General features: G+C 52.4%; 1 protein-coding gene across 1 annotated transcript; it reads left to right on the forward strand.

The window, feature by feature from the left end:
- The first annotated feature begins 1642 nt into the window (after window positions 1-1642).
- Window positions 1643-9888, forward strand: Nagpa (N-acetylglucosamine-1-phosphodiester alpha-N-acetylglucosaminidase). Its single transcript, XM_032912735.1, has 9 exons — window positions 1643-1752; window positions 1850-2308; window positions 3798-3937; window positions 5292-5400; window positions 5599-5727; window positions 6364-6713; window positions 7455-7556; window positions 7649-7712; window positions 9104-9888. The coding sequence occupies exons 1-9, from the start codon at window positions 1667-1669 to the stop codon at window positions 9312-9314; spliced, it is 1650 nt and encodes a 549-aa protein (XP_032768626.1). The 5' UTR covers window positions 1643-1666; the 3' UTR covers window positions 9315-9888.
- The last annotated feature ends 4114 nt before the right edge of the window (window positions 9889-14002 follow it).

Consider the following 14002-nt stretch of genomic DNA (forward strand, 5'->3'; position numbering starts at 1 on the left):
TAATAAAATTGTCCTCTTTGGATAAAATTTGGCTTTGCTTGACTTTCAAATGGTTCTTGTCTTTTAATTCTTTAACTGGTAAAGGAAAAGAACCTCCCAGGTGGCCAGCGACTCATGCCTTTGATCCCAGCATTCAGGAGGCAGAGGCAGGTGGTTCTCTAATTTTGAGGCTAGCCTGATCTACAGAGCTAGTTCTAGGACAGCCAAAGTTATGCAGAAACAAAACAAAACAAAACAAAAATACATTCAAAAAATAAAACCAAAACAAGAAAAAAGGGGAGAGAAGAGAAGAGAGGAGAGGAGAGGGGAAGGGAGGGGAGGGGAGGGGAGCCCATTTTAGATGGTGCCAGTTTGGATTGTTTTGCTTATCTGTTCACCTTAGCAAGGGTTCCCAAATTTTGACTTTGGCCCCCACCAGGCTATACAAAGTATGCCTGACTTCAAAATCATCAAAGTCAGGAAAGATAAAGGCTGAGATGTACCCGAAAGGCGACCAAAGAAAACAATTAAGTTGGATCTTGGATTGTATCGTGGTCGGGGATGGGAGTGGGGTTGGGGGAGGGGGAATGATAAAGGTCCTGACAGGTGTAATGGACAAAACCTGCAGCCGGTTATGGTTTGGATACTGGAACTCATCAGTGTCTTTGATAGAATGCCTTTGGTCACAAGACAGGGTTCCTACAGATGACCTTGCTCAGTCGGTCTGTCATCACAGAGAGCAAAGAAAGAATGTGGGGCTGCCTTGGCACCCGTGGCTCCAGAAAAGACAATTACCTAGTTACTAAGTACCAGAATAGCCCTGCTCCCTAAACCTAAACTCAGGGAAAGAGAGCCTCGCTAGTTCCTTACGATGCAAACAAAACTCTCCACCCATCCCTATAAAGAATCACTTGTGGCTTTTTCCCACACCGGCACCCCGTTTCCAGCAGGAGTCTCTGTTGCTATTTGGAATAAACGATCCATCTATAAAGATCAGGCTCTAGTCTCTTTTTCTGCTCTTAGTCTCTTTACACTGCCTAAGAAATCCAACAAACCTGGCTGTCCTGGAACTCGCTCTGTAGAACAGGCTAGCCTTGAACTCACAGAGATTCACCTGCCTCTGCCTCCAAATGCTAGGATTAACGGTGTGCACCACCACCCATAGGCTGCAAGCTTCTTACAAGTTGCTCCTCCTCCTCCTTTCCTCCTCCTCCTTCTCCTTTCCTCCTCCTCCCCTTCCCTCTCCTCCAACCCCAGCCTACTCTTCCTCCTCTTCTTGTCTTTGAGACAAAGTCTCAAGTAGTCCAGATTGATCTCAAACTAACTACGTAGCCAAGGATGACCTTTAACTTCTGGTTCTCTGCCTCTCCTGAATGCTGGAATTGTGGCGTGGGCCACCACTTCTGGTTTGTCAGCACAGAAGGAAACTAGGGCTTCAAGCATTCTAAGCAAGTCCTGTACCGACTTACACCTCGCCAGCATCTGTTCTTGCAATTTTCTGTAAGTTTGACATAATATAAAAATAAAAAGCTATCTATCTCCCTTCCAGCCTTACCCTCCCTGATGGACTTCGAATGCATAATCTCAAACACAGAAAGGTATTCAGGTCCTTGGTACCTGAAAGCACCCAACAGCCTGGCCTGGAATCACGTGGGGCGAGCCCACGTGACCGGAGCACCAAGCCAATATGGCGGCGCCCAGGGGGCCGGGGCTGTTCTTCAAACCCGCGCTGCTCGGTTTGCTTGGGGTGGCATGGTGCAGCTTAGGCTTCGGGTGAGTGCAGCCGCCAGGACCAGCCTGGCTGGGGTGCCCCTCTCCTGAGTGCTCTCAGGCACAGCCCTCAGACCTCACGATCGTCCCGTCCCCGCAGGGTTTCCCGAGACGATGACCTGCTGCTGCCTTACCCACTCGCGCGCAGACGTCCCTCGCGGGACTGCGCCCGGGTGCACGCAGGCAGCCCAGAACAGGAGAGCTGGCCTCCGCCACCCACGAACCCCGGCGCCAGCCACCGCGCGGCCGTGCGCACCTTTGTGTCGCACTTCGAGGGACGCGCGGTGGCCGGCCACCTGACGCGGGTGGCTGACCCCCTACGCACTTTCTCGGTGCTGGAGCCGGGAGGACCCGGAGGCTGCGCGCAGAGGCGTCGCGCTACTGTGGAGGACACAGCCGTCCCGGCCGGTTGCCGCGTCGCTCAGAACGGTGGCTTCTTCCGCATGGGCACTGGCGAGTGCTTGGGGAATGTGGTGAGCGACGGGCGGCTGGTGAGCAGCTCTGGGGGACTGCAGAACGCTCAGTTCGGTATCCGACGCGACGGGACCTTAGTCACCGGGTGAGGAGGCTGGGAACCCCGGGGCTGTCGAGGGCAGAGGGTCTCTGATGTTCTTTTAGAGCCAGGCCCCCGAGCCCAGGTCACCTAACCAAGCTTCCTGTCATTCATCTTCAGAGTAGTGACGCTGACACCTTCCTTCCTTTAAGTTTACTCATGTGTCACGGATCGCTCGTTCTGTGATCAGGCCGTGTATGGGGCCTTGGGGAGGCGACCATGAGCCTGAACAGTTTGTGCCATAGTAAACTTTGCCTAATATTAGAGAAAGCAAACATTTCGTGTTCAGCAAAGCCATGGAATCAGTTGGAAATAGTGTAGAGATATGGAGAAGTCCAAGACAACTAGATGGGGGCCTTTTGCTGTCTTGGATAGAAATCCAGGGTAGGCAAGGAGCTTGTTAAGAGCTGCCTTTGGCATTTTCTGTTGTATCTCTTGAAATTTGACAGCAGCCTGAGTTGACCGCAGGCAGGCAGGAGTAGGAGGTAGCGCCATCTAGTGTTCCAGCTCTCTTCCAAGGTTCCGTTTTTTTGCCAAGGCTGGGAAGTGGGCTTTCTCCAGCTCTTAGCAGCCCTTGGTTGCAATTTCTAGGTCTGCCCATGTATCTGGTTCTTCATCCTTCAACAGCAGCCAGTGTGACCACTGTTGATCTTAGGTTGTCACAGACACTAAAAATTCTGACAGTGACCAGCGCCTGCAGTTTCTCTCCCCTGGCTCTGTCCTTCAACCTCCCTACATTCCAGCTGTCTCCTGGTTCCTCTCTTGGGCTCCCCTTCTGGACTTGTTGCCATGGCCACCATCTCAGTACCCCTGTTGCTCTTTCTACACGGTCCCATGGCCTGCTCACCTCCTACTTTCTTTTCTCTGTGTGTGCATCTGTGTGCATCTGTGTGCACCTGTGTGGAGGCCAGAGTATGATTTCAAGTGTCTTCTGTTCTTCTATTTCCCTCCATCTTATTTTCTGACACAAAGTCTGAATCTAGAGCTCACTGGTTCAGTTAAACTGTCTGGCCAGCAAACCCCAGGGATCCTCCTGCTTGCCCCCTGTCCACCCACCCCAGCACTAGGCTACTGCAAGCACACAGGAGAGCATCTTCCAGCTAACTCCCCAACTGAACTGAACACCTGCTTATATATCCAGAGAAGGGGTGTGTGCACCAGTCACTGCCCTGCCTCTTTAGAATGCACCACAGCAAAGTCCTCCTAGTCTCTCAGAGGATCTGCTCTCCTTCTGGCCTAGGTAGGAACAGTTGCAGAGTCATCTGGCACAAACCATTTCAAACAGTCTGGCTGAGACTATGCCTTCAGGAGCGTGAGGGATCGGATGCAGTCTGTGGAGCTCCAGACGGCTGGTGCTGACAGACGCCTTGTCTGGTTGGCTGTCTGATGTTTGCTTAAGCAGCCAGGGCAGTAGAGTCTAACAGATGCTAACTGCACAGTCAGCACCCGAAGCTGTTCTTGCCAGTGAGTGAACCCCCTGCCTCCCTGCTTCCAGGTACCTGTCTGAGGAGGACGTTCTGGACACGGTGAACCCATTCGTGCAGCTACTGAGCGGAGTGGTGTGGCTCATCCGTAATGGAAGCATCTACATCAACGAGAGCCAAGTCACCGAGTGCGATGAGACGCAGGAGACAGGTCAGCAGGCAGAGGCGTCTGGAACGTTCTCTTTTATTTATATTATATTTTGATTTGTTTACTCTGTGTGTGCAGGGGGGGGGCACACAGGCCAGGGTGGGGGGGTGGGGGAGAAGGTGGGAGGGCAGCGCCTTTTTCTCCTCTCGCCATGTGAGTCCTGAGTATTGAACTCAGACTGTCAAGTGTCATGGGGGGCACTTTATCCACCGAGCCACCTTCCTGACCCAGCTTTCTTCAGAGCCAGGAACAGTGTGAGTGGGCTGTTCTTTAGCTCCCAAACGTTTACTGAGCAGCTGTTTAGTGCTTGACACTATGGTGGAGTCATGGGGGTTCAGTCTTGTGTAGGAGAAAGGGGACCGGTGGGGACCAGAAGCACAGGTATGAACAAAGTGATACAGACTTGTAGCACAGTGGTCTCTGCATGGCCTAGGAGTTTGTCATAAATGCAGAACCACGGGTCCACCCTCCCTACACCTCCCATCCAGAAACCACTGGTTAAATCCTAACCACTTGGGCGTGCAGGCACTCCCTCGGTGACTCTGACGGGCGCTGAAGGTTAAGGGCCACTTGGCGATGGGCTGGAGAGTTGGCTTGGTCAGTAAAGAATTTTCCTTGAAAGTGTGAGGACCTGATCTCGAGCCCCAGACAAACAAACAAACAAACAAACACAAGCCATAAAAAGCCAAATTCTGCGGTGCTCACTTGCAGTCTCAGGGGTGGCGAGATGGGAGAAGGGATAGTGGATCCATGGCCACATGGTGATAGTCCGAGCTAACAAGAAACCCTGTTTCAAACAGAAAGTGGACGGCACCCGAGGACAACACCCAAGGTTATCCTCTGACCTCCCCAGGCATGTTACACGCATGTGTACCTCCACAGTGGAAAGTACTGGGGTGGGAAAGGATGCTTTGGTCCCGAGAGTCTGGCTACTTCAGGGTATAGCGTAGGGGGAGAGGAAGACTAAAGAGGCTGTCTTTGGATCAAAGAACAAGCTATCAGAAGAACGCCGTGCAAAGGCATGTGGTTCCCAGGCAGAGTGTGGACTGCAAAGCCCTAAGGTGGAGAGTAGCTGCTGGGTGAACGGGAACAACAGAAGGGGGGCCTGGGACCTCAGGCAAGGCCTGTGGAGTTTGTTCTACCAACATCGAGGTCTCTGGAGACTGAGATCACATGAAGTGTTTTCCGGCTGTAGCATGGAGGCTCACTGGAGGTGGGGCTGGGATGTGGCTCAGCAAGCCAGTTCTTGCCTCACACGCATGAGGGAAGGAGCCCGGTACCAACAAAAGAGAGAAAGCAGGGAGCCTAAAGGGTCCGCTGGAGAGCTGGGTAACTACCCAGGGCCCTTCTCCTTCAGGTTCTTTCAGCAAATTTGTGAACGTGATGTCAGCCAGGACAGCCGTGGGTCATGACCGTAAGGGGCAGCTTATACTCTTCCACGCGGACGGACAGACGGAGCAGCGTGGGTGAGTCCCAGGGATCCTCAGGGATGTTTGCACTCAGTTCCCCTGCCTTCCAGTAGTTCTGGGATGTGGGCGGGACGAGACAGCTTTCGGGCCATTTTGGAAGATCCGTCGACCTCAGTGGGGGTATCTACCTACTAATGAAGGAAGGCCGTCAAGCCAGAGCCCACGGGCACTCAGATACACACCCCCTCTGGACAGCCTCAACCTGTGGGAAATGGCAGAGTTCCTGCTGAAACAAGACGTGGTCAATGCCATCAACCTGGATGGAGGCGGTTCTGCCACCTTTGTGCTCAATGGGACCCTGGCCAGTTACCCCTCAGATCACTGGTAAGAGCACCCTAACCACCTTTGTGAGAGGTGACGCCATGCCCTGCCTCCGACCGTCTCAGTCAATACTGAGACCCTGCTGCGTGCCAGGCCCTGGGTATCCAAAAGCGAGCAGAAGAGCCAAGATCTCTTTCCTCAGGGTGCTGCACAGCACTGGGAACCTGGGGCAGGTCAGAAAAGGCCTCCTTAAGGACAGCGAAGTAGGAGCTGAGGAAATGACTGGCCTGGAGCCTTCACCAGAAGGCAAACTGTACGCGATGGGGAAATCCTATAAATGGCCCAGGGAGAGGCTAGAGCTCAGTAGGAAAAGTACTTGCCTTGCAAGCAGAGGACCTGAGATCAATCTCCAAAGCCCATATCAAAAGCCAGATGTGAGTGGCACATGCTTGCAACCCCAGCATTGCTGAGGACGAGACAGGTGAATCCTGACACTCTGGCCAGCCAGCCTAGCCTACGCATGTGTGCGTGTGCACACACACACACACACACACACACACACACACACACACACACACAAACGCGTGAATGCACACAAATGTCAGAATGCAGAGGGAGGCAAACTGGAATGGCCTTCTTAGGCTGCGGCAGGGACCAGCGCCAAGGCCTAGGCCTCTCCTCACGACGGATCCCCCACAGCCAGGACAACATGTGGCGCTGTCCCCGGCGTGTTTCCACTGTGGTGTGTGTGCATGAACCCCGCTGCCAGCCACCCAACTGCAGCGGCCATGGGACCTGTGTGGATGGCCGTTGTGAATGCACCAGCCACTTCTGGCACGGTGAAGCCTGCAGTGAGCTGACCTGCGGCCCCTCCAACTGCAGCCAGCATGGGCTGTGCACAGAGAGTGAGTGGGGAGCCCACGGGAGGGCGGTGCTCTGGCGGGACCCGTGCCAGAGTCCACCTTTGTCCTTACCTGGCCTCCACGGTCTTGCTTTGGCAGCTGGCTGCCGGTGTGATGCTGGATGGACGGGATCCAACTGCAGTGAAGGTAAGAGCTGCCAGTGGCCTGCACACGCTCCATGAGAGGGCGGCCTGGCTGCGTACAGCTGTTACGACGCCTTCGCCCCTCCTACGGAAGTGGCCTTCAGCACCTTTTCTCATTTCACATGTGAACCACCTTTTGTCTTCCCTGATGAAAAATTCCCACCAAGTAAGAGGCCAACCCTAAGGACCAATAGCAAAAAATAAAGTGTGGCCAGGCCATGCCCCTGAGGAAGATCCATCTAAGTCCTTAACACCTGGAAAGCAGCTCCTGGTGATCCTAGGCGTGGGTAGGATCACACCAGCGTCAGCCTTGGTGGACTTCCCATTCACAGTTTCTTCATTCTTTCAAGGTCATAAGTTCTAGAGCCCACCTTAAATCTAGGCGGCGTGCTTGGTTTTTATTAGAGACAAAGTCTCGTACAGCCCAGGCTGTTTCCTAATTGTCTGTCTAACCAAGAATGGCCTCAAACACCTGCTTCCTGCTTCCTCCTCTCAAGTGCTGGGATCCTATGCATAGCACCAGCTTATAGGGTGCTAGGAATCAAACCCAGGGCCCCGTGTAGGTCAGGCAAGCACTCTAGAAACTGAGCCACGACCATTTGCAGCTTGCGGGGCTTGGGCCCCAGGGATTCAGGGGTCATCTCCTTCAGCGTGGCCGTGCACACATCCAGGAGCCAGTTTGTCCTATAACAGGAGACCACGCCACCCGAGGTAAGACCTACCTGCCACCATCTCCTTTCCACAGAGTGTCCTCTGGGCTGGTATGGGCCAGGTTGCCAGAGGCCTTGCCAGTGCGAGCACCAGCGTCCCTGTGACCCCCAGACTGGCAACTGCAGCATCTCCCAAGGTATGGGGCCTTGAAGGTTCTTGAACTGGGGACCCTTGGGCAGGTCCGGAGTAGGCGAACTCTCCCAAGCCCTTCTTTCTGATGTCTTGCAGTGAAGCAGTGTCTCCAGCCAACTGAGGCCACACCGAGGGCAGGAGGGCTGGCCTCTTTCACCGGGTAGGTGTTTCAGCAGAGGCTGAGCCCCTATGTCCCATCCATGAGGCATGGCATCTGTCCAGGCACCAGCCAGGCCAGGAAGCTGCAGGTGATCCTCTACTTTGTAAGCTCAGAGTCGGTCATGGGTGAAACTAGCATCCAGGATTGCGAGCGAGAAGGACCCCAGGCCACTGCCCAGAGGAAGTCAAAGGTTGCAGGCCGTGGGCTTGATATCTCTGGCTGCAGACTTTATACTTAGATGCTGGAGCAGGGCTGTAGACACAGGAAGGACTCACTCTGGACTCTTCTCTGTGTTCAGGCTTTGTGTTGCTCTTGCTTCAGCTCCATCCCCACAGAACTCAAGGAAAGGATTGTGAAGCAGGGGGTATGTGGCTCGACTGGCAGATTGATTGCCTAGCATGCAGAAAGCCCTGGGTTCAACCCCCAGCATTTCATGACCCGGGCATGGTGGCATGTGCCTATAATTCTAGCACTTAGGAGGTAGAAGCAGAAGGGTCAGGAGTTTAAGGATATCAGGGAGTCTAAGGCCAACCTGGGATACAGAAGACAAGAGATAGATAGGTGATAGATAGATGGACAGACAGACAGATAGCAGGTTCCTGAGCTGGACCTGGCACAAGCCTGTCATCCTAGCTACTCAAGGAAGCTGACGCATGAGGATAGCAAATCCAAGGCCAGCTTGAGCTACAGACTGAGTTCAAGACCAACCTGGGCAACTTAGTTACAACATAAAAAATAGATGGTGTGGGGAGGCACAGGCTGTATGTAGCTCAGTGGTAGAGCGATTGCCTAGGACCCAGGTTCAATTCCCAGTACTGCAAAGAATATATTAGGAACATCTGAAAGCGGTAACATTCACATTAGGTGTTTGTGTGCACGCATGTGTGTGCATGCCAGACCACGACCTTGGTTGTCATTCTCAGTAGCATCCTGCCTTGTTTTTCATTGACCTGAAACTCACAGGTCAGGTTAGACTAGCTAACCGGTGAGCTCTACCTTCCAACCTTCCAAGTTGGGTACCATCGTGCCTGGCTTTTGTTTTGGTTTCTCTGTGTAGCCCTGGCTGTGCTGGAACTCACTCTGTAGACCAGACTGGCCTTAAACTCACAGAGACCCACCTGCCTCTGCCTCCCTAGTGCTGGGATTAAAGGTGTGGGCCACTGCACCCAGCTCTTCTGGACTTAAATTGGGTCTTCATGTTTACAAGACAAGCATGGGCTATTTCCCCAGCTCCTAAAAATCTGTTTAAACGTCCTCAAAACATCGGAGACTGTCTCTAGTATTCCCTGCGTGTGTCTTCTGTAAACCTAACCCCCTCCCTGCCCACAGGGCTCAGCATTCCCAGTGTGGGCTCTGGCTGTCCCCCCTCAAGTCTCTCTTTCCTGTCCCAGGACCACGTGGCTGGCACTTACCCTCATCCTAATTTTCCTGCTGCTGATCAGCACGGCCGTCAACGTGTCCTTGCTCCTGGGCTCCAGGGCAGAGAGGAACCGGCACCTCGACGGGGACTATGTGTACCACCCACTGCAGGAGGTGAACGGGGATGCGCTGGCTGCAGAGAAGGAGCAAACAGAGGAAACTTGCAACCCCTTCAAGGACTGACGGAGAGCTAGGCTGCCCCAGTGGTATGCTGCAGATAGTCTTGTCCCTGCTCCTCACTTTTACAGGGGCAGTTGTGAGGCCACTGGCATGGATGCTGTGCACCCTGCCACCCCTTGCCTGGCCATGTCGCCCCTGTTCCCGTGCTGCGGCTCACGCCACCCCAGCAATACGGAGCTCTGGAGAGCCTGCACCTGCTTCCCTGCCTGCCTGTATCTGCTGCCCAGAGGCCTGTCTCCCACAGGGGTCTCGCCACTGCCAAAGACTCCCAGGAAGCCACTTGCAAATGGAACTCTGTGGCCCAGGCATGACAAAAGTGGCCACTCTGCTGGGCCGCCTGCACAGGGGTGGAATGAAAGACTTACCCCGGGCTCAGCCACGGCGCATGGCCGCCTCTATGCAGCCTCATCGCTGGACCGCCAACTAGAACTCTGCCTCTTGTCACAGGAGGCCCCTCATAAGAAGGGATGGGGAGGGAAGGAAGTCGCCATGTTTACAGACCTATTTTTTGTTGTCTTGCTCCCTAAAGGAGTTTTCTAACACTTGAATAAATTGGGATACTAAAACGAGCCACCACTAGGGGGCGTGTGAGGTCTAAGTCCTGAGCTGCTGCTTCTCACGGGGACCTGAGGACAGCTCCAAGGGGACCTGAGGACAGCTCCCAGTGCATCAGAATTCATGACAGTAGAGCAAAGGATTGGCTGAGAGAGCGCACCTCAAAATTTACCCCTAGTGATACACCAGAGTCTTCCACATTCCTCCAAAAATGACGGTCAGGCCTATCACGGAAATGGCCCACTTCCTGGTACTGGGTACTTACTGTTGTCTTACTTTTCTATTGCTGTAACGAAATATCACGACCCAGGCAACTTATAAAGAGAATGTATTAATTTGCCTTACGATTTTAGAGGATTAGAACCCATGATGTCAGACGAGGGGGGGCAGAGGGTGAGAGGGAGGGGGGAGGGAAGGAGAGAAAGAGGGAGAGAGGGAGGAGAGAGAGAGAAAGAGAGAGAGAGAGAGAGAGAGAGAGAGAGAGAGAGAGAGAGAGAGAGAGAACACAATGGAAATGAATGGAAATTGCACTAGTTTTTTGAAACTTGAAAGATCATCCCAGTGACACAACTCCTCTAAGGCCACACCTCCTAAACCTTCCCAAGCAGTTCCATCAGCTGGAAACCAGGTATTAAAATACATGAGGCAGCCATTTCTCATTGACAGTGGTTTGGTTTGGTTTGGTTTGGTTTGGTTTGGTTTGGTTTGGTTTGGTTAAGACAGGATCTCATGAAGCCTGGCCTGGACTCATTCTCACTACATAGCTAAGGATGCCCTTGAACTCCTAATCCTTCTACCTTCACCTCCTGAGTCCCACAAGTGCAGCCATGAACCACCATGGTCATTTTGCGTAGAGCTAAGGATCGAACCCAGAGCTTTGTGCATGGTAGGCAAGTGCTCTGTCAACTGAGCCACACCCGCATCCACATAATTAAAGTCAGGTGTCCATGTTTAAAGTCAGCACTCCAGGGTGCTAGTGAGATGGCTCAGTGGTTAAGAGCACTGACTGCTCTTCCAAAGATCCTGAGTTCAATTCCCAGCAACCACATTGTGGCTCGCAACCATCTGTAATGGGATCTGACACCCATACATATGTCTGAAGACAGCCATAGTGTACTCTTATACATAAAATAAATAAATCCTTTAAAAAATAAAATAAAATCAACATTCCAAATTCTTGGTTTCTCTTTCGAGGAGATCACACAGACACCCTTACTGTCACTCAGGCAGTGACTTGCTGTGACCAAGTAGTGACATTCTTCCTTTCCCTTTGGTCTGGATGGCTTCTCGCACCTCCCAGCCCAGCAGCAACTTCCCAAGTCTGGGACCTGCCCCACCTGGTGTTTGTCAAGGCTTATCACTCCAGGCCCATGAAGGGACTTCAGAAAGGGTCCAAAGGTTCCCAGTGAGTATGCATTACCGTTCACTTAGCATCTGTGAGAGGAGCAGGGCTTTCCAAACAAGCTTGTTCATTATTTTTCACTTCCTGGGAAGATGTGAACCGGTATCTATTTATGCCAGGCAGGCCAACGCTGGCAGTCATAAGGAAAGACTCCACCCAGGCCTCGTCAGTGAACATGAATTTATTGGGGTTACTCACATAGTATGGGTGGCTCAAAGGCAGCTGCATCACAGAAAGGCTCACCCCAGGACTGGTGACCAGTCACGAACCCTCTGGGATTAAAGCTCCCGCTTGACCTGCAGACAGCTCAGTGGACCAGTCTCCTCTCCAATGCTCATTACTTTGCTGCTAACAGGATGCCAAGGAGGGACCTTGTGAATCTTGTCACCCACATTTATCTCCTGAATCTGATACACTCCTTCCTCCCTTGGGAGCAGATGTTTCAATTTGGAAAAAGTTGTCTTACAATATCATTACAGTGTAATACTCCACTCCAAAATAACCTACCAGCCCAGACAATTACTGTTTATCTTTAAAATTACCATTTCAAATGATTCTAATGTCCTGCCGACTTGGTCAGTCTGGGCTGGGGTCAGTTAGGAATAGAATGGACTTCCAGGTCCCCGCAGGCAAGCATGCAGATGCAAGGAGAGGAGAGAGTGTTCCACATGCTTTGGAAGGGGGAAGCCAACCAGCCATGTGAGGTCTCGGGCACAGCCACCACAGCCCGCTTCTGCAGGTGGGAGTTTGGGGTGCTGAGCTGGGACAGAAGGTGGCTGAGCAACTGGGATCCAGTGCAGATTTAGGGTGCTAAGCTGGGAGTTCTGGGACGCACACACTAGCTGAGGTAGATTGGAGGTGCCCAGCAGTTGAGCCAATAAGGCAAGTTGAAATTGAGTGACGTGTGTCTGTTTTTTACATCCTCCGATCCAATATTCTCTGGGCGGAAGCTGGTAGCGCAGTCCGTTCCCGGAGCTTAGGCGGGGAGGCCAGAGCTACACGCAACACCATGTGCTGGCAGCTAAGCTTCTACCACTACCACAGGACCGCAAGCGGCAGCTAGGTAGGAACACAGGAGGGCGTGAAAAGGGCCTGTCCTGGCACACTCTGGAACCATGGTTAAATATCTTGGACAAACTAAGCCATGTGAACTTCCCTGAGGCCCTGCAAAATACCTTTTAATTTACTGACGAGTTCTGTCTTTGTCTACCCAACCTTCTAATCCCACTTTTAAATTTTGTTTTGTAGAGACAAGGTCTGGCTGGCACAGAAATTGCAGTGTAGCCCAGGTTGGCCTTGAACTCTCAATGCTTCTCCTTCTTGGTGGACCACTGTGCCTGGATTTTTGTTTGTTTGTTGTCCTGATATGAAGCCCAGGCTGGCTTCAAACTCACAGTCCTCTTACCTCAGCCTCCCGAGTGCTAGGATTACAGCACCACCGGGCCTGACTCAGTACTGTTTCTCCTTGTCACAGCCCTGTGTGTAGCTGGCCCACCCCAGCAGAACCTAGGCAAGTGGTTTGTGTAGGAGGTAGCCCCAGAAAATGCTGGTAGAGGACAAAAGGGAAGGCAACCTGTCACATCGGCACTGCCCAAGGCCAATTTCCGTATCTAAAACGATGCTATGGAAATTAAACCTAGTCTGTGGCTTATATAGGTTCTCAAAGGAATTCATGTCTTGGGAAAAATCTGAAATCCAGAAAATAGCCCTAGGATTTCACACTGCGTTTCCTGGGAAACATCTTGGTAGATCCAGAATGTTCTAGAACAGCTGGAGAGTAATCACCCCCAGCCACCTGTCTCCCTGGCAACCCACCCTCAACTCCTGGCAGCTGTGGTTCCTGCCACCAAAACCCTGCCCAAACTCCCACACTGGCTGCTTCTGCCAAGACAGTTCCCTGATGTCCCATAGGTAGAACTCCAGAAGCAGCTCAGGGCCACAGAGGGACTGGAGCAGGTTTTGCCTCAGGGGAGAGTCGAGGGCTGAGAAAGATGTCAGCAGGACCAGAAGCTCATCCTTGAACCCAGCCCATGCCCTCTTGAGATCTGTCTTCCTCTGGTATACCTTTCTCCCTACTGCAGAAAAATTCATGGGTGAACAGCAGTGAGTGAATAAGTGAATGAAGAATGAGAGAATGGATGAATGAATGAATGGATGAGTGAATGAATTAATGAATGGGTGGATGAATATGTGAATGAATGAATATGAATGAATGGGTGAGTGAATGAGTGACTGAATGAATTAATGAATGGGTGAATGAATGAATGAATGCACGAGTGGATGAATATGAATATGAATGAACAGGTGAGTTAATGCCTGACTGGCAGCAGCTGAGTAGTGAATTCCAGGCCTGCTTGAGCTGCAATGCTCAAACCTGGCTGAATTCAGAGGAACCAATCACCCTCTGCCCTTCCACAGGACAGCGCCCGCACAGGAACTCCACAGTTACCAGCACCCCTGCTTAGCCCTGAGGGGACAAGGCTGAGCCTTGGGCTCTTTCTGAGGCAGAAAGATCAGCTGTGGCTCTGCCCTCAGAAAAACCAGCCGGGAAATTCTCTTTTTGGTTTTGTTGTGTGTGTGTGTGTGTGTGTGTGTGTGTGTGTGTAACAGGGTCTCGGTGCAGCCCAAACTGGCTGGAATTCACCACACAGACCAGACTGTCCTCAAATCCGTGATGATCCTCCTGCCTCCACCTCCCAATGAGGGGCCTCTGGCCAGCCCAGCAAGGCAAAGA

The sequence above is a fragment of the Rattus rattus genome, chromosome 9 (genome assembly GCF_011064425.1).
Source record: "Rattus rattus isolate New Zealand chromosome 9, Rrattus_CSIRO_v1, whole genome shotgun sequence".
NCBI lineage: Eukaryota > Metazoa > Chordata > Mammalia > Rodentia > Muridae > Rattus > Rattus rattus.